Raw genomic sequence first — 21552 nt, forward strand, 5'->3', positions numbered from 1 at the left:
ATCAATTATTGCCTTAAAAAATTTGCCCCTCTCCCACATTTATGTCCTCTGCCCATCCAGAGTCCTGGGCAAATTTAACTTAGAAAGGACCCAACGGTAATCCTTTTACTCTGTGATCAGTGAGAAAAATCCCAAACTGTGGATGGCTAGTTTTGGGATAACCCTGAGTCCCTCACTAATGAGAAGAAAGGTGGAGTCAATTATTATTCATGAGAACTATGCCGCCCATAAACACGATGATGACATCGTTGTAGTGAAGCTCTTCACCCCCATCATATTTTCCAATGAGGTGCACAGAGTCTGTCTTCCAGAAGCTACTTTTGAAGGCTTGCCTAAGAGTAAAGTGTTTGTCACTGGATAGGGGGCACTTAAATTAGATGGTGAGTATCTCAGTAAAACAACAAAGCAAAAAATATAAACCTATCCTTCATTTGAACAGGGATATGAAATAAAATACAAAATCAAAATAAATAAGAGATGAAATCAGATGTCCCATGATAAATATGGCAAAAGCAAACAAATAAGAAACAGATGTGGTGAATTTCAAAAACGTTAGCACCATTACTATTACACAGTACCTATGTTTGGAAACTGGTTAGAGCTTTATTTTCCAAATTTATTAAAGCATATTTTTACATCTTTTTTTTCTTTCAAATGCTGTCTTTCATATGTGTAGTTTCTGCTATGACTTCTTGATTCATAAAGTATGTAATTTGCAAGCACTAGTAATGATGAGCATTTGCAATGCATCATGCAGCTAAACAGAAACAGCCTTAAGTGAATAAACTGAATGACTACTCTTTACCTGGCCCTAAATATTAAATGGGGTCCCTCTGGTCCATGTATCTATGGAGCTGTTCTTCAACCTGAAACTTTATAAATTTGACAATAAACTAAAAACATAGATGTTTAGATCCTGATATGACTTTCCCATTTTTATGTCTATTGCTTGACTTTTACATATGAGGGTTTAATCTGCCCTCAAATGTCTAATTTTTGTTTCGGGCTCTTATTATGAAGTCATATGAGTCTAATCAGTTAATTTTTATCGAAGTCGGCTTCCCTCCAATATACACTCTAAAATTCTGATGTTGAGTCTCGGTTGATACACTATCGTTATAATCCCAGATTATGTAATCAAATTTTCCTAATCTCTGAGCGATCTGCATTGTTCTGTAGGAAATCATGATAAGTGTGAAGGGGAATTAAATCTTTTAAGACTTAAAGCCACTTCCTGATAAAAGTAGAAAAGGAAAACATCTACTACTTGAGTAACACCATTACGCTTACTTCTATAATCTAACTAAACTTAACACCTCCTACTCCCAGAGTTTGGGAGTGATCTGGTACTTCATCATGAATCATTCAAAGCCCAATAGTGTGCAGATTACTGTGCAATGAGCTATCTACTCTCATAAGTTAAATACATTTCACAATAACATTATGGATTTGTAAGGCATCAAACTAAATTAATGGATATTTGATTGTGTTTTTTTATTTTCCTGCACTTTGAAATGGAGATAAGGACCTACTCAGATTCTCTTCTCCTGCCTCCCAAGATTTAGCCAATCATATCTAATTAGAAATCTTGTTAACACAAAGAAGGGAACATCAGACACTGGGGCCTAATTGAGGGTGGAGAATGGGAGGAGGGAGAGGAGCATTAAAAAAAAAAAAAGAAAAAATCAACTATTGGATACTAGCCTTAGTACTTGAGTGATGAAATAACCTATACAACAAACCCCCAAGACACTAGTTTACCCCTGAATCTAAAATAATTTTTTTTTAAAAAAGGAAATCTTGTTACCAGACAACTTGCAAAACAGAAACATTCTACTCTCTGGATAGTTTCTTCCTTAAATAATTGGTGATGTAAAGTAGTTTGTCCTATTGTCGAGCACTTGAATTTATTTTTTAAGCTGAGATTAAGATTATAAGCATTTGAAAATCGGGACAGAGCATTTTAAACCAGTTAGCTAAAATAAAAATTCGCACACAGAAATTACAAATAGAATACAATTGATTAACACTTGAGAATACCTTAAACATTTTAATGACATTATACACAACAAAATAGATAGTATTGAATATTGCTAAGGCATTTACACAAATAAATAGATAGCATAAAATCTATATAAAGAGCAGTTGGTGAGCAGACTGCCTCACTGGGAACATTTCAAGCAGAATGAGAGCTAGAAGAGAAAATGGCCATACAACGACCCTTTTAAAGATGATGACTGAGGTGGAGAAATCCACAAGACCCTACAAAATCTTTAATGACTGTAGAGAATCTGGACTTAGTTTCTCAGCAAGACTGGCAATCTTAGGTGAGTGAATTTACTCATTTTAAAACAATTAGTTTTCTTGACAGCAAATGACCAAATCCCTAGAAACCTAGATCTCTCCTTATAAAAGCTCTAACTTTCTCTCCATCCAACATAAACCTTAAAGTGCAGCTTTAGGACCCTGAGGATCTTAAGTATATACCCTAATCTCTACAATTCACTCTAACAGCATCCTTTTATTAAGAACTGAATATGGGCCGGGCGCGGTGGCTCAAGCCTGTAATCCCAGCACTTTGGGAGGCCGAGACGGGCGGATCACGAGGTCAGGAGATCGAGACCATCCTGGCTAACACGGTGAAACCCCGTCTCTACTAAAAAAATACAAAAAAAACTAGCCGGGCGAGGTGGTGGGCGCCTGTAGTCCCAGCTACTCGGGAGGCTGAGGCAGGAGAATAGCGTGAACCCGGGAGGCGGAGCTTGCAGTGAGCTGAGATCTGGCCACTGCACTCCAGCCTGGGCGACAGAGCGAGACTCCGTCTCAAAAAAAAAAAAAAAAAAAAAAAAAAAAAAAAAAAAAGAACTGAATATGATGCAAGGTACTGTCATATCTGATTATATTAATTGTTTTTTAACTTATAAACGTCTGAGCAAGGCGTTATTTTCTCCTTTTCACAGGTGAGTTAAATGATGCTTAGTAACTTTCCCAAAGTCACATAGCTTGTAAATTGTGCAAACAGTGTTCAAACTTATATCTGCTCCTTCTAAGTTCAAGGCCCTTAAGCACATAATTATGCTAATTCATTGCTCAAATCAATACTACTGCCCTCCCTCTCCTCTCAATTGTCTTTGACCCTGTTGTAAACAAAGCATCTATCTTTATATGAAAGATTAGTACAATCTTTAAAATAGAAGTTGCTCCTATTTTAAAGAAATGAGAAGGATATAATAGTTAAAACAATATTACATGCAATCAATAAATGTGTGGTTAATTAATAAAATATAAGCTATGTCTTTTCTTGGTATGTGTTACTTACTCTGGTATTTGTTTTGGATAGCAAGTTAAGCTATTATCAGAGTAAGCATGGTTTTCCTATGAAGCAATAGCATTCCATCTATATTAAAGGTAAATCTGGTAGTACAGTAGTGTTCTATGCTACTTTTCCTCAAGATTCACAGTTCCCAAAATAGCTGTGTCCTTTGTAAAGTAATGAAGAAGATTTCCGAGTAAGGTTAAGGTAAGCTGTAGCATATTCTCCCAGGTGGTACGAAATACTCTGGTTTTAAAAAGATCACCTCAATTAAAAAGCTTCTAACATTATTCCTTAACTGTGTGATCATGACAAGACTCCTAATCAGGTAAGCTTTGGTCTCCTCAACTGAAAAAGAGAATATTTATATCTTTCTTTGGTGGCTGCTGCAAGGATTAAATAAGGTAGCAGGAGTAAACAAGCCAAATATGGTACCTAGTGAATAGAAGCCACCCTATAAATGTAACTTGATTCTGATCACTGTCATTCTCCAGAATCTTACAACTTCAAGATTAAGGTTTTATCACTGGTCCATTCTTTGTAAGACACAATTAACTATCATGGCAGCAATGCAGAAGTTCTTCATCTATTTATTTTTTCTTTCTTTCAGGTCCCTTTCCCAATATGCTGAGAGAAGTTGAGGTAGAGATCATAAGTAATGACATATGTAATCAAGTTCATGTATATGGTGGTGCTGTATCATCAGGAATGATATGTGCCGGATTCTCGTCAGGAAAACTAGATGCCTGTAAGGTAAGAATAGATCCAAATCCACAAAAATTACTGTTTAGTAGGAATGGCCTTAGTGACCATAGAACAATATCATTTCACAGTGACTGCATGAAATTAACCTGTGGAAGAGAGTGTAAAATGAGGGAGTGGAATAATCATAAGACATAATTCTCATTTAACACCCTATTGAGGAGAACTATCCCTAAAACATGGTCACCAGCTGCAAATAGCACTCTCATTAGAGAAACATACTGGAAGCAGATAGTAGAAACCAAGTCAGGAAGCCATACAATATTTGCTTCAAGCCACAATCATAACCAATAGTTAGGTATCTAATACCTACTAATTGCAAGGCACTGCAAGATGGGACCTGTGCCCGGGCACAGTGGCCCACTCCTATAATCCCAGCACTTTGGGAGGCCTAGGCGGGCGGATCACGAGGTCAGGAGCTCGAGACCATCATCCTGGCTAACACGGTGAAATCCCCGTCTCTACTAAAAATACAAAAAATTAGCCGGGCGCGGTGGCGGGCGCCTGTAGTCCTAGTTACTGGGGAGGCTGAGGCAGGAGAATGGCGTGAACCCGGGAGGCGGAGCTTGCAGTGAGCCGAGATCGCTCCACTGCACTCCAGCCTGGGCGACAGAGCAAGCCTCCATCTCAAAAAAAAAAAAAAAAAAAAAGATGGGACCTGCATCTACATCTATGACCAGTAAAGTGGCACAGGTCCCACAGGTACCTAAGCCATTGACTCTAAACAACATACTTCCAGACATAATTATACTATTAGAAACAAAACAAAAAAGTACATATTTATCTACATTTGTTCAGGGTAAAGTGTTACCTCACAGATCACATTTAGAAACTAATTAAATAAATAATATAATCATTAAACATTTTAGGAGAATATAAATTTTAAATTCTGGCTATGTAAAGGAATAAAAATAAGCAAATAAAATAATAAAAGTTTTAATTTGTAGCATTTGAAACTGGGAACAGTTTAGTGATTTTTTTGAAGAATTAAGAATGGCTTTGAGAATTTGATACATATGTGCACTTTTCTTATATGCAAAGGTGCCGCTGTTGATCTGCCATTGGCTGTCTGTCATGTGATGGTAATAAACATATTCACTTATTCATTCCATTTTTTGTCAACTGCGAGATACTGTAGCAGTTACTGAAGGAAACATAAGCATTTGTTAAAATCACAATGAAGCCACAATGAATTTACAATCTAATAATATAGCACACAAATAATTGAAACAAGTAAATGAAAGGCGAGGGTTTGGCTACATATTCTAGAATACAGGGTCTCCCTCCACTCACTTTCCATCATGAGGGGAAGGAGAAGCAATGTGGGTGGTCCGAGATATAACTAGATCACATGGCTTAAAAGAGAAACCCAAATAAATCTATGTAAAAGGTTCATATACCCTTGCTTCCTTTCACTGCTAGCATAGTGAAATACCAAGGGCCTAAATTAAGATGTGGGCCTGAGGAAAAGGAGCTAAGGAGGAGTTCTTTTGGTAGACCAAGGTTTTCACATTCTGTCCACTGACTCTGAAGGAGGTCAAGAAGTATGTGAAGAAAATGGAAGGGAAGGGAGCTAAAGGCACAAGACTCTAGAAGACCATGTCTTCTTCTAACAGGATTTTTTCTCTTGTTTAAAAACTGTATAATGGGCTTCCACATAGTGTTCTTTTGAATGAATAGATACATTGTTAAAAGATTAATTTAAAATCATTTGTCTAAACCAAGGTTTAAAGATAAGAGGGAAGTCCTCATAACTTTAGACCAGTCCACTAGGGCTAGGGATTCCAAGTAAGTATTCTTACTTTGGGAGCAGAATACTTTCAGCAATAAATAGCGCACATTTGCATGGAGTGCCCTTTGCATATGTTGCTCCTCTCAAACCTACTGAGACATAATGATATGATATCCAGGACATTTTACTGTCAATTAATGTGAGTGGAATAAGATGAGATTCAAATTCACAGCCAGCGACTCCTCCTAGTTAACAGAAACAATGATGGAAGAGACACTAGGCATGAACCTGGGAAAGGCTTATGGACAAGGTGACTTGTTTATTGAGTCTTGAGGTTATCACTTATGTAAAACATAGAAGAACATAGTCCTGTGTCTTAGTTAAGCCTTCCTAGTCTCATGCCTAGTGTCATAGAATTTCGTTTTGATCTGTCTAAACTAAAACTAAAAATTTTAGACAGCAAAACTAAAAATTTTACAAGGGTAAAACTGAAATCTTAGCTTTATTCACGTCACCTTGTACCTGAAGGCATTAACAGGGAGTAAGTAATAAGCTCAATTATCATATTAATACTAATGGTAAGTAAAATACAATGATTTTACATATTTTGATCCAAGGTGTTAGTTTATTAGACACTCAGATGCCAATTAACCCATTTCTGACATCCCTTTATTTATCAAATTGATCATATTGTTTTCTTCTTCTTTTCCAGGGTGATTCTGCAGGTCCTCTGGTTATTGCACATGATAGAAACGCCTGGTACCTTGTTGGAATAGTAAGCTGGGGGATAGACTGTGGAAAAGAAAACAAGCCGGGACTTTATACCAAAGTGACTCATTATCGAGACTGGATTAAATCTAAAACTAACATCTAATGCAACAATCATCTCAAATCCAAACTATAAATGTCATGTGTGGTCTCTAGAAAATTGTGTTTAGTGTGCGTCACCATGTGTATTATCTTCGAGTTCAAAATCCAAAAAAGTGTGATCTAATGACTTTCCCCTTAAACACGAAGAAGACAGGCTTTCCTTCACATTGTCTGAAGTGTTTTTCTCCTATGGGCACAGAAGATATTTCAGCAACACAAAGATCTACCATTGCTGCTAAGTGTCTCTGATTTGTTCATTTTTCTTTTTCTAAGACATACAATATTCCTTTCAGAGTGAGCCGGCAGTTGAATCAGGTAAGTACCAATTGGCTAAGCATGCTCTACTTTTTCACTGAAACGGCATGCCTCCCATACCTGATGGCTCCACAGCTTTAGTCTCTCTTATCAAATATTCCTCATGAAGAATGTGTGGGTTCACTGAACTAGATAAGTCAAGGTTATTGATTTTCACCAATGTTAACACAAATGATGGAAGGGACACTAGGCATGAAACTAGGGCTTAAGAGATGGCACTACTGTGAATCCATTCCCCTTTGCCCTCAGAAGTGCATTTAACTTCCGTAGAAACTTGAAAAAGATTGATATTTATATTTACACTCAATGATGTAGATTTTAGTCTCTTTAAACAATTACACTGATGTTTATTTTGGAGCAATCAATAAATCCCTGGATCAGACAGTAAGAGAACTGTCAATATTGCTTTGTACAGGATTCTGCTCTGAACTATGTAAAAATGCTTTTATGTACTCATAAATTAAAGGCAGCCTTTCTTGGCATTTTTAAGTTGAAAGGAAAAGAGGCAATGATTTGGTGAGAAAGAGCTAGTTTCAGTTTCATCTTTAAAATGAGAGAAGTTTCAATCTTTGTGTAAACTTACTTTTCACTTTTTAAAATTATCTCAATGTATTTTCTTTAAACAATTTTCAACAAACTTCAGAACAATTAAGGGATCTGCAGAATGAGAAATCAATATAAATTAGATATTCATAAACACCTTACATGAGAAGTCATTATAAAATAAGACATTCACAAACAATTTGATACAAGATTTTGGTTAAGACTTTCTTGTGTAATATTAACATTTATTACTAAAAGTGGCCAGCATTTTTTTGCATGTTAGTATTTATAGATAATCAAGAAAATATATTTGGAATTACTTAATTATTATGTTGAAGTCGTCATTTTTATATATATTTAATTGCATATTTTATAGTACTGTACATGACTGTGGACTAGTATTTAACAAAACTCATGCTTATTCTGTGTGCCTTTATTCCCACCTCCCTTTTAAAATTAATTTAGTTAATGAGATAATTGCTGTGCTAATATCTTTTGGGGAGTTTTATATTGAGTCTCTCTTGCCTCACATAGTAGGATATTGTATATGTTAAAATATATATGTGGCAACAAACTCAAATTCATTCTGTTTGAGTCATGGCTACAATGCAGGGTTTCTCAATCTCAGTGCTATTGACATTTTGTCACAGTTAAATCTTTATTGAGGGAGGGGGAGAGACTGTCCTATGCATTGTGATATTATCAACATTCCTAAACTTTACATACTAGGTTCCAGTAGTACTCCCCTGCAAAGTTCCAACAACCAAAAGTTACTGCAGATATTGCCAAATGTCCCTTGGGGAGCAAAATGACCCCCAGTTAAGAAATACTGCTATGGGATCAATAGTAATAGGAAAAAATATCACTATTAAAAATCATGCATTCTGTTCTCACTCTTAGGTGGAAATTGAAGAATGAGATCACTTGGACACAGAAAGGCGAACATCGCACACACCGAGGCCTGTTGTGGGGTTGGAGGAGGGGGGAGGGATAGCATTAGGAGATATACCTAATGTAAATGCCGAGTTAATGGGTACAGCACACCAACATGGCACATGTATACATATGTAACAAGCCTGCATGTTGTGCACATGTGCCCTAGAACATAAAGTAGAATAAAAAATAAATAAAAAATAAAAATCATGCACTCACAATTTCCTTACATGAGTTTGGAAATGTTTTTCTTCTCTCTCTTTTATAATGCTGATGCATTGAAAATGCTAGGGAAAAAAGCCTAGTATGACTACATTCATATTTATACCATCTTAGCTAAATTAGGATCATCTGGAAACTGATCTTCCTGATTGGAGAAAGTTAGAGAAAGAAGACCGTTTGAAGGCTGAGCTCCTACAGGCAAACATACATGAATATATAGTGAGTTGTCAAATGCCTAAATCTTGAATAATTGCACCAAGTATACTTTATTTAATATTTTCAGAACGTGTAGACAGGCAGTATTCAAAAAGGAGGCTTGTGTATTCAGCTGAGACAGAAGGGCTCAGCCCTTCATCATCCATTAACACTTAGCAGTGGAAAATACAAAATTGCATAACGTCACTAAGCACTAAAAGCTACACTATCCAATATGCAAGTCACTAACCAGATGAAGCTGTTTAGACAAATGAAATAAAATAAAAATATATTTCCTCTTGCGAATCACATTTAGTCATTACTGTCATACTAATCACATTTTAAGCACAAAATAGTCATGGTTACTATTTTGGGCAGCACAGATACAGAATATCTCCATCATTTACAAAAAGTTCTATTGGACATCGCTGACCTAAAATATTCAAAATACCCACTTACATAATTACTTATTCATCTAACGAGCATTTCTTAAACCTCTATGTGTCAGGTATTGAGTACTCTAGCCATTGAATATACATTTGTATATAAAACTAAGTCTCCATTCTCAAAATCACGTGAAGTGTTTTTGATAGCTACTGTCCAAAGTAACATACTCTTTTGGGGCTGTGTTTGGCCAGGCACAGCATTATGTTTAGACCCTTTTTCTTCTATTGGCACCAGTCCACTAGTGGAAAAGGGGCCACCAGAGACTCACGGTTGAGGCCGAAATGGTCAGAAACTGGATTTTCAACTGACCTTAGAAAAAGATGAAAGAACTTCTTTAATTAATAGGATATTAAAGAATCAAAAGAGTTTTTGTCGTTTTTCTTAAATCAAGAGAATATTTATTTTAAGCCAGGAAGATATGCTAATGGCAACCAAGCAAGAGTAACAACTAATGGAAGAGCATCAGAATGACTTAGTCACACAGATTAAAAACCACACATGACTAAGCAAGCAGCCAACCCAAATACAATAAGAATTGGATTGCATAATCCATTAATGTCATTTTATTGTAGTTAAATACAGCAAATGTGGAAATAGCAGGTCACTGGGACCCCCATTGTTCAGGAAAAGCAGTAAAGTTTGACCAAATGTGTTATCATATGCTGCCATCTGCTGGTCTATGTTATTTTAAAAATATAGTTTATTTTACAGTTTACTCTTGAACAACTTGGATTTGAACTGCACAGGACCTGTATTAGTCTGTTCTCATGCTCCTATAAAGACATACCCTAGACTGGGTAATTTATAAAGGAAAGAGGTTTAATGGACTCACAGTTCCATATGGTTGAGGAGGCCTCACAATCATGGTGGAAGGCAAGGAGGAACAAAGGCACGTGTTACATGGTGGCCAGCAAGAGAGCTTGTGCAGGGAACTGCCCCTTATAAAACCATCAGGTCTCATGAGACTTATTCACTACCACCCCCATGATTCAATTACCTCCCACTGGGTCCCTCCACGACACATGGGGATTATGGGAGCTACATTTAAGGTGAGATTTGGGTGGCGACACAGCCAAACCATATCCGAGCTACTTATAGGTGGATTTGTTTCCACCTCTGGCACTCCTGAGACAGTGAGACCAATCCCTTCTCTTCTTCCTCCTCCTTATCCTGCTCAATGGGAAGACAATGAGGATGAAACCTTTATGATGAGCCACTTCCACCTAATGAATGGTAAATATATTGTTTCTTCCTTATGATTTTAATAACATTTTCTTTTCTCTTACTGGTATACAGTACACATAACATAAAATATATATGTCAATCAACTCTTTATCTTATCAAAAGGACTTCCAGTCAACAGTAGGCTATGCATAGTTAAGTTTTGAGAGAGTCAAGAGTTATACATGAATTTTTGACTATGTGGGATAATCAACCCTAACACCCATGTTATTCAAGGGTCAACTGTAATTTCATTTCAAGCTACAAAGTAATGTGAGCTGTTTCCCAACATAGAGTAATACAAAGGCAAATCTACCAATCTCTCCCTGATTTTCTGCTAAGCAAATCAAAGTTCAAAGTTTTGTATATCTGTTTACATTATTTATGTTTATACAAACATAAATAAATATATTCACTAATGAAAGGCCTATTAAATAAATACATATATATCTTCACTAACAAAGGGTTTATACACTTTTCATTTCAAAAATAAGATCATTTGGTAAGTACACACATGTGTGTGCATATGTATGTATATGTATACACACACATAGGCTTTCGCTTCTATAAAAATGGTGTACTAGCATAGGACACTTGTTCCCTCCTCCAAATCAACCCTAGACACACTACAGATGAAAGAAGTGAACCTGGATTCTAGGCCAGAGCTAGGAGACTAGAGATATCTTGAACTAGATAGAGTGTGTAGGGAGTTAGGTGGCTGAAGCCTAGAGTAGAATGAGAGGATAGTTAAGAGAAAGGCTTTTTAAGTTTTTCTCTTACATCTCCTAACACCATGTGATGCCTTACATTGCCTTGAGACAATCTTTACCTTCTTATCATACCAGAAACTAGTCTTAGCAATTCAGACCACCAATTTTGAAAGGATGGGAGAAAAAGCCTGCTGAGGAGAGAAGTTTCTGGAAAAGGTAGCACCAATCAGCTGCTTTCAGGTACCGTCTTCTCACCTTTACCCCTCCAGATCTCCAGGGCTGTTGCATTACAATTGAAAGAACTTGTTTCCTCCTAGTGCTGCTTCATTCTTGAGAATTTATCAGTGAAATTCCCACTGAAAAAGTCAACTGACAGAAGGTCAATGAGTGAGAACGATCAATAATAGGTATTGTGGCCTCTGGGATTCTCTGCCCTAGGATTCATTCCCAATCTTTCCTTAAATTCACTTTGACTGACACAAGTAAACACCTGCCCTTTGACCCTTCCACAGCCCATGCTGCCTGATAAAGCAGCTGATGCTCCTGTAGAAACATGAAATCATAGTTTAAAATAAGTGAACTCCAAATTGTACAACTGCTTCAGAAGAAAGACAATAGACAAGATAACATATAACGTCTGAAACAGAAGCATTAGTATAAAAAAAGATGCAAAAGACATATTATATCAATACTTAAAGATATAAGGGAAGATATGAGCTATTTGTCATTGCTCACATTAATCATCTGAAACAAGAAGAAGCATGCATAAAAAGAGAATGAAAATATTAGACATGGAAAATGTACGAGTTGAAATACAAAAGCACAGTTGATTAGATAAATAATAGGATAGTTACAACGGAGAAATAAATTGATGAATTGCAAGTTCAAATTGAAGAACTCTCAGAAAGGAAGAAGGGAAGGACAAAAATATAAAAATAAATTTTAAAAAATTAGAGACATGAAGGATAGAGAAGTAGAGATGCCAATATCTCAATTACAAGATTCTCAAATGCAGAAAAAAATTAAAAATTGAGATGAGGAAATATTTTTAAAACTTACAAAGGTAAGATTTTAGTAATAAAAGAAAACTTAAAAACTGTATATAAAAAAGGCTTATAGAGTTCCAAATAGAAGAAATAAGGAAAAACCCATGCCTTGATATGTTAAAGTGGATTTTAAATTAAAAACATTATAGAAGCTACCAGAGAGAAAGAGAAGTTCACCTATAAAGAAACAAGAAGCATATGACATCAGTTTTCTCAGCAGCAATACTAGAAATGAGACGTCAACGAAGTAATATTTTTAAAGTATTAAAAGAAAGGAATTATATACCTAGAATCTCATCTCCAGGACATAATTGTCCCATAAATCTCCACACTTACAGGAGCTATAATGATGCTCTATGTCTCCGGTATCGGTATCAACTCAGATCCTGTTTCTAATAGTTTTTGAAATATCTGGGTAATCTCTTTGCCTTTTGTATAGTCACCAGTAAGTAAAGTGTTACAGGTCCCTTTGGGGAAGCACTTAGGGAATCATCACTGTATATAATTGTGACGGGGTATCAGGGTTCTTTCTCCTAGGGACTTAGCCACCTCTTCAGCCAATGGATTCTGGATCTGAAAATTGCCTCAAGTCTAAGAACTAAGAAAGGAATCATGGCTTTCTATTGGGGTGATCACCCAGAGCCTCTTGATCTTCCATTTTTGCATTTTTTTCTTCTTTGGTTGTAGATGTTAATCGGCACCCTGGTTAGCTGCCTGTTTATTTTCCCCTAAAAACACCATACTCTTTGAACTGTCGCCACAATTCTTTGTGGGAAAAACTTCCACAGCTGTCCCTCTAACCTTGCCATTTGTTAAAGCTCACTGTGAGTTCCTGGCTTTGGCAGTTAAGCACTGACACTTGGCCTCTGTTACTTCAGGACTCCATCATCCCTATGGACAATCTCAGGACTATAGGTGCTTCCCTTATTGCAGCCTCTGCAACAGAGAGCCATCACTGAACTTCTTAGTTATTCTCAAGCTCCTCTCACCAGCCCGTTTGTAGTGACTTTCATAAATGATGTTTTCTGGACTTCCCCGTGAAACATATGCCTTGGTAGGTCTTCTGGCCTCACATAATATATCCATTTCAATATACCCACTTCCTTCAGCCTCTTTATTTCTTTCTTCACTATCTTCTAGAGCAACTGAGACATTTCATCTGTATTCAATCCTGGATATGGCTTCTTCCAGGTTGCTAAGAGCCACCCTAGCAGGTTTACGCCTTGGGTTTTTGCTAGGTTGTCAAATTCCATGTCTTGAGAAAGTGCTCCTAAGTCTATGAATTCTTACTTATCCAGTCTTTCATTTACCCCTCCATGACTTACCACCCTCAAAACCTAATGTCAGGAGCCAATAGATACACACCAGTTCTTACAATTCTTTTAGTACATAGTCTCTTTTTCTATCTTATCAACCACAGTATGTTACTAGCTGAGCCACTGGCTTGGTTGTCAGTTGAGGAGGTAAGAATATCTCTTGAGGAGGCACCTGTTGTCTTGTGGTAAAAACAGCTCTATAGCATCTTTCTTTTTTCTTTTTTTTTTTTTTTTTTGAGACGGAGTCTCGCTCTGTCTCCTGGGCTGGAGTGCAGTGGCCGGATCTCAGCTCACTGCAAGCTCCGCCTCCCGGGTTTACGCCATTCTCCTGCCTCAGCCTCCCGAGTAGCTGGGACTACAGGCGCACACCACCTTGCCCGGCTAGTTTTTTTTTTTTTTTTTTTTGTATTTTTTAGTAGAGACGGGGTTTCAACGTGTTAGCCAGGATGGTCTCGATCTCCTGACCTCGTGATCCACCCGTCTCGGCCTCCCAAAGTGCTGGGATTACAGGCTTGAGCCACCGCGCCCGGCCTATAGCATCTTTCAGCAGGGGAGAAGAGCTGGTTCTTACTAAGGAGACAGTGATTACTTCTGTAAACTCTGAGGTTTCAGGGGGTCTGCAGAACCAACGTCCTGAAAGACATCAATCCAGTTGTCCCATCTTATATTTCATGTTCCTGGGTTCTTCCAATTAGGACTCTGACCAAAGCATAGCAGATCAACTTTGACTAAGCATTCAAATTCTGGGAATCTAACTATTAGATCTTTAGCCTGCTACTTGGCTGTGTCTACTCTTCCTCTGCATGAAATAAAAGGTTTTAGTAACTGGTTCTCACGCTTAGCCTTTAACATATTTTAAATGGCCTTCAGTTTCTCCTTACCCCTATGCAGGACAACGATGCGATTTAACATAACCAGCCAACTCTAATATCTTTGTAAGAGGCATTCTTCCTTCCTATCTTTCAGCTGCCTGAACTATCAGCTGCAATGGTGTCCCCTCTATCAGGAAGCACCAGAAAATTTTCCCAGGCTACTGCTGGTGAAATCTTTAACAATGCACTTGCCACCTTATGCCTGGGATTATCTGTGCCCTGCAGCCATTCAGCATGGCATCCTCTGCCCAACACATACTTAGGTGAGATAATCAGTTCCACAGTTTCTAAGACTACTCTATCAGACCTCAAGGTGGAATCTGAGGTGCAAGATAATTATTAAGGACAACATATGTGAAGAAAATTGTATGCTTGTTGGAAGAGTCACAGAGACACTTCAGAATGCCATGCAGTTCTGATTCTTGTGTAGTACGGAAGGAAGTAAAAAGAGTTGAATAGGAAGAGTTCCACATTGCATTGCAGTTTTAAGAAGATTTGGCCAAGCCTTTGGGGAGTACTCAAGTCAAAGTTACTCATCAAGGGAATTCCACATCTCCTAGAAATGGGCTTACCTTAAAAATCCTCCTGTGCTTAGTCACAGGCTGGAAGGAACTCATGGGAAATGTGGTCTCAGTGTGAGTGCAGCTTTGGGCTCAAAGCACAGAATTTGAGTCATCTGTCAATAATATTCTAAGAGACAGATTTTTCAAGATCACCACGACAATAGAACCTTACCTAAAACTATGCACAGAAGTAGACAACAAAAATGGATTAGAGACCTAAGTAAGAAGGGAAAAACTGATCATGTTAATACTAAAAAAGGAAGAATATCTTTGCAACATAGGATAAGGAATAGATTGTTACAGCAAAGCATAGAAAGTATTAAATGTAAGGCAAAAATAAGATACATTTGAGTATTTCTGCTATGCAACTAACAAACTAACATTATGGATAGAATTGAGGAAGATACTCAAAATATCTAAAACTGACAATATACTGATATCTACAATATACAAAACAATCCTGCAAATCAACTAGGAAACCAGTAATCTCAGTAGAAACATGAGTAAAGCACATGAAAAGGAAATTTACAAAAACAAAAAGCTAGCAAGCCTATAAAATTGCTGAAATAACTAGTATTCAGATAAACACAATTAAAACAAAACTAAGGCATCACTTTAGACCTAATAAACCAATGGAGTAAGTCCAGTGTAGGCAAGGATGTGAAACCTTCACAGAATGCTAGTAGTAGCAGTACATTTTAGTCGAATTACATAAACATATGCTCTATGACCCAGGAATTCCACAACACCCAATATCATGTATTAAGTCACTTTCAGATTGTATTCCAGTACATTTTCTTCAGATTAGATTAGGATCAATGATCTATCTTTGTATTTAATTGTTGAAGGAAGAAGAGAGGTTTCCTCACCCTGAATAAATATCTCAAGGTTGTTGGAGTAGGGAGTAAAGAATTACCTTAGCATTCTTTCCAAAATATCCAACATAATTTCATTTCTCAGATTTGCAGGCAATATAAAAAGACAGGTTTTGGACATTAAACTTTTAATGTAAATAAATCCTGTATTTATAATAAATACTAACTGCACTAACTAGCACTCACAGAGATCCACGAGTTTTGCATAGTCTAAATTCAGGAATTATGGCAAGGTGAGAGATCCATGCCTTCCCCTAGGAATGGGTGGATACAGGGAGCCAAGTGGCATGGTTCTGCCATGGTATCTCACAAGTTAAGACCCACTGGCTTGGAATTCGAGCTGGCCAGCAGCAGCCGGCTGGAGACTGCCTGAGATGGACCAAGTTCCCCTGCAGATTGTGGCCAGACTGATTCTTTAAGTGGGACCGGGAACCATCCCTCCTCACTGTGTGGGGCCTCCCTGTGGGAATTTCAGCAACTCCAGCCATGTTTATATGTACAGAACTCTGATGTCTCGCTGAAATGGAGCTCCAGGGGAAGGGCAGTTGCCATCTCTGTGGTTCAGCTGACTTCACCTTTCTAGGCTGCTGGCTCTGTAGAGGCTGGGCAGTTAGTGTGGCACACCAGCTCTGCCAAGGAGCAGTCAGACTGTTTCTTTAAGCAGGTCTCTGATCTATTTCCTCCTGACTGGGTGAGACCTCCCAACACAGGTCTCCAGACACCTCCAACAGGAGCATTCAGCCGGCATCAGGTTGGTGTTCCCCTGGGATGGAGCTGCCAGAGGAAGGAGTAGGCTTCCATCTTTGCTGTTTTGCAGCCTTTACTAGTGATACCTTCAGGTGTGGGAGGGACCAAGGCAACTAGGGTCTGGAGTGTACTAAAAATACAAAAATTAGCTGGGCATGGTGACGCCTGCCTGTAGTCCCAGCTTCTCAGGAGGCTGAGGTAGGAGAATAGCTTGAACCAAGGAGGCAGAGGTTGCAGTGAGTCGAGATTATGCCACTGCACTGCAGATTGACAAGAGAGTAAGACTCCACCTTCAAAAAAGAAAAAAGAAAGAAAGAAAGAAAGAAAGAAAGAAAGAAAGAAAGAAAGAAAGAAAGAAAAAACCCAAACCCCAAAACCAAACAAACAGAAAGCAACAGCAAAAATATCAACAGAAAAGATCTCACAAAAATTCTACTCAAAGGTCAGCAATCTCAAAGATCAAAGGTAGATAAGCCCACAAAGATGAGAAAAAAATGACACAAAAATGCTGAAAACTAAAAAAGCCAGCGTGTTCCTTCTCCTCCAGATGACCACAACACTTCTACAGCAAGGGCACAGAACCGGACTGAGGCTAAGATGGCCAAATTGACAGAAGTAGTTTTCAGAAGGCGGGTAATAACAAACTTCACTTAGCTAAAGGAGCAAGTTCTAACCCAATGCAAAGAAGTTAAGAATAATGATAAAACAATACAGGAGGTGATAACAAAAATAACCAAAGAGGAACATAATGAATCTGATGGACACAATACATGAACTACACTATGCAATCACAAGTTTCAGTAGCAGAATGACCAAGTTGAGGAAAGAATCTCAGAGCTTGAAGACTAGCTTTCTGAGATAAGATATGCAGACAAGAATGGGGAAAAAAGAATGAAAAGAAACAAACAAAAGCTACAAAAATATGGGATTATGTAAAACAAGGGACTGAACCTACAACTAATTGGGGTACCTGAAAGAGACAGGGAGAACAGAACCACATGGGAAAACATACTTCAGGATATCATCTAGGAGAACTTCCCCAATCTAGAAAGACAGGCCAATATTCAAATTTAGGAAAGCCAGAGAACCCCAGTAAGATATTCTATGAGAAGATCAACCCAAGACACAGTCATCAGATTCACCAAGATCAAAATGAAAGAAAAAATGTTAAGGGCAGCCAGAGAGAAAGGCCAGGTCACCTAAAAAGGGAAGTCCACCAGACTAGCAGTGGACTTCTGAGCAGAAACCCTGTAAGCTGAGAGAGATTGGGGACCAATATTCAACAGTATTAAAGAAAAAAAATTCCAACCCAGAATTTCAAGTACTGCTAAACTGAGCTTCATAAGCGAAGGAGAAATAGGATTCTTTTCAGACAAGCAAATGCTGAGGGAATTTGTCACCATTAGGCCTTCCTGGCAAAAGGTCCAGAAGACAGCCCTAAATATGGAAAGGAAAAACCATTACCAGCCACTACAACAACACACTGAACTACACAGACCAGTGACACTAGGAAGGAACCACATACGCAAGTCTGCAAAATAAACAGCTAGCATCATCATGACAGGATAAAATTCACAAATAACAACATAGTAATGGAAGTTCCAGCCAGGGCAATCAGGCAAGAGAAAGAAATAAAGAATATTCAAATAGGAAGAGAGGAAGTCAAATTATCTTTGTGTGCAGATGACATGACCCTATATCTAGAAAACTCCATTGTCTCAGCCCAAAACCTTCTTCAGCTGATAAGCAACTTCAGCAAAGTCTCAGGATACAAAATCAATGTGCAAAAATCTCTGTACATCAACAACAGGCAAGCAGAGAGCCAAATCATGAATGTACTCTCATTCACAATTGCTCAAAAAGAATAAAATACCTAGGAATACAGCTAACAAGGGAAATTCTCCTTGAAGGACCTTTTCAAGGAGAACTACACACAGCTACTCAAAGAAATCAGAGAGGACACAAACAAATGGAAAAACTTGTGGAAAGGAAGAATCCATGCTTGTGGATAGGAAGAATCAATATTGTGAAAGTGGACATACTGCCCAAAGTAATTTATACATTCAATGCTATTCCCATTAAACTACCATTGACATTCCTCACAGGAATAGAAAAAACTATTTTAAAATTCATGTGGAACAAAAAAAGCCCAAATAGCCAAGACTACCCTAAGCGAAAGGAACAAAGTTGGAGGTATTATGCTACCTGACTTCAAACTATACCACATGGCTACAGTAACCAAAACAGCATGGTATTGGTACAAAAACAGACACATAGACTGATGGAACAGAATAGAGATTTCAGAAATAAGACTGCACATCTACAACAATCTGATCTTCAACAAGCCTGACAAAAACAAGCAAGGGGGAAAGGATTTTCTATTTAATAAATTTTGCGACCTCTGGGGACAGCGCACAGCTGAAGACCAACAGGGGAAGTAGCAGGAGCCGGTGCAGACGCGAACGACTCTGTCTGACAGCTTTGGGGAGAGCCGTAGATCTCCCAACGCCGAGGTTGAGATCTGAGAACGGACAGACTGCCTGCTCAGGTGTGTCCCTGACCCCTGAGTAGCCTAGCTGGGAGAAATCCCCCACTAGGGGCAGTCTGACACCCCACACCTCACAGGGTGGAGTACACCCCTGAGAGGAAACTTCCAAAGGAAGAATCAGACAGGTACACTCGCTGTTCAGCAATATTCTATCTTCGGCAACCTCTGCTGCTGATACCCAGGCAAACAGGGTCTGGAGTGGACCTCAAGCAATCTCCAACAGACCAACAGACAGTCCTTCTGACTGTCAGAAGGAAAACTATCAAACAGGAAGGACACCTATACCAAAACCCCATCAGTACGTCACCACCATCAAAGACCAGAGACAGATAAAACCACAAAGATGGGGAAGAAGCAGGGCAGAAAAGCTGGAAATTCAAAAAATAAGAGCGCATCTCCCCCTGCAAAGGAGCGCAGCCCATCGCCAGCAACGGATCAAAGCTGGTCAGAGAATGACTTGGACGAGAGGAGAGAAGAAGGCTTCAGTCCATCAAACTTCTCAGAGCTAAAGGAGGAATTACGTACCCAGCGCAAAGAAACTAAAAATCTTGAAAAAAGAGTGGAAGAATTGACAGCTAGACTAATTAATGCAGAGAAGATCATAAACGAAATGACAGAGATGAAAACCATGACACGAGAAATACGTGACAAATGCACAAGCTTCAGTAACCGACTCGATCAACTGGAAGAAAGAGTATCAGCGATTGAAGATCAAATGAATGAAATGAAGCGAGAAGAGAAACCAAAAGAAAAAAGAAGAAAAGAAATGAGCAAAGCCTGCAAGAAGTATGGGATTACGTAAAAAGACCAAATCTACGTCTGATTGGGGTGCCTGAAAGTGAGGGGGAAAATGGAACCAAGTTGGAAAACACTCTTCAGGAAATCATCCAGGAGAACTTCCCCAACCTAGTAGGGCAGGCCAACATTCAAATTCAGGAAATACAGAGAACGCCACAAAGATACTCCTCCAGAAGAGCAACTCCAAGACACATAATTGCCAGATTCACCAAAGTTGAAATGAAGGAAAAAATCTTAAGGGCAGCCAGAGAGAAAGGTCGGGTTACCCACAAAGGGAAGCCCATCAGACTAACAGCAGATCTCTCGGCAGAAACTCTACAAGCCAGAAGAGAGTGGGGGCCAATATTCAATGTTCTGAAAGAAAAGAATTTTAAACCCAGAATTTCATATCCAGCCAAACTAAGTTTCATCAGTGAAGGAGAAATAAAATCCTTTACAGATAAGCAAATGCTTAGAGATTTTGTCACCACCAGGCCTGCCTTACAAGAGACCCTGAAGGAAGCCCTAAACATGGAAAGGAACAACCGGTACCAGCCATCGCAAAAACATGCCAAAATGTAAAGACCATCGAGGCTAGGAAGAAACTGCATCAACTAATGAGCAAAATAACCAGTTAATATCATAATGGCAGGATCAAGTTCACACATAACAATATTAACCTTAAATGTTAATGGACTAAATGCTCCAATTAAAAGACACAGACTGGCAAACTGGATAAAGAGTCAAGACCCATCAGTCTGCTGTATTCAGGAGACCCATCTCACATGCAGAGACATACATAGGCTCAAAATAAAGGGATGGAGGAAGATCTACCAAGCAAATGGAGAACAAAAAAAAGCAGGGGTTGCAATCCTTGTCTCTGATAAAACAGACTTTAAACCATCAAAGATCAAAAGAGACAAAGAAGGCCATTACATAATGGTAAAGGGATCAATTCAACAGGAAGAGCTAACTCTCCTAAATATATATGCACCCAATACAGGAGCACCCAGATTCATAAAGCAAGTCCTTAGAGACCTACAAAGAGACTTAGACTCCCATACAATAATAATGGGAGACTTCAACACTCCGCTGTCAACATTAGACAGATCAACGAGACAGAAAGTTAACAAGGATATCCAGGAATTGAACTCATCTCTGCACCAAGCAGACCTAATAGACATCTATAGAACTCTCCACCCCAAATCAACAGAATATACATTCTTCTCAGCACCACATCGCACTTATTCCAAAATTGACCACATAATTGGAAGTAAAGCACTCCTCAGCAAATGTAAAAGAACAGAAATTATAACAAACTGTCTCTCAGACCACAGTGCAATCAAACTAGAACTCAGGACTAAGAAACTCAATCAAAACCGCACAACTACATGGAAACTGAACAACCTGCTCCTGAATGACTACTGGGTACATAACGAAATGAAAGCGGAAATAAAGATGTTCTTTGAAACCAATGAGAACAAAGATACAACATACCAGAATCTCTGGGACACATTTAAAGCAGTGTGTAGAGGGAAATTTATA

General features: G+C 38.4%; 1 protein-coding gene across 1 annotated transcript in view; it reads left to right on the top strand.

The window, feature by feature from the left end:
• The window catches only part of LOC104664130 (transmembrane protease serine 11G-like), a 29370-nt gene extending 22689 nt beyond the window's left edge, over positions 1 to 6681 (top strand). Inside the window, 3 exon segments of the mRNA XM_010365562.1 lie at positions 121 to 380; positions 3924 to 4066; positions 6520 to 6681. Of these exon segments, the coding sequence (XP_010363864.1) occupies positions 121 to 380; positions 3924 to 4066; positions 6520 to 6681 (565 nt within the window).
• The last annotated feature ends 14871 nt before the right edge of the window (positions 6682 to 21552 follow it).

Source organism: Rhinopithecus roxellana, chromosome 2 (assembly GCF_007565055.1).
Source record: "Rhinopithecus roxellana isolate Shanxi Qingling chromosome 2, ASM756505v1, whole genome shotgun sequence".
NCBI lineage: Eukaryota > Metazoa > Chordata > Mammalia > Primates > Cercopithecidae > Rhinopithecus > Rhinopithecus roxellana.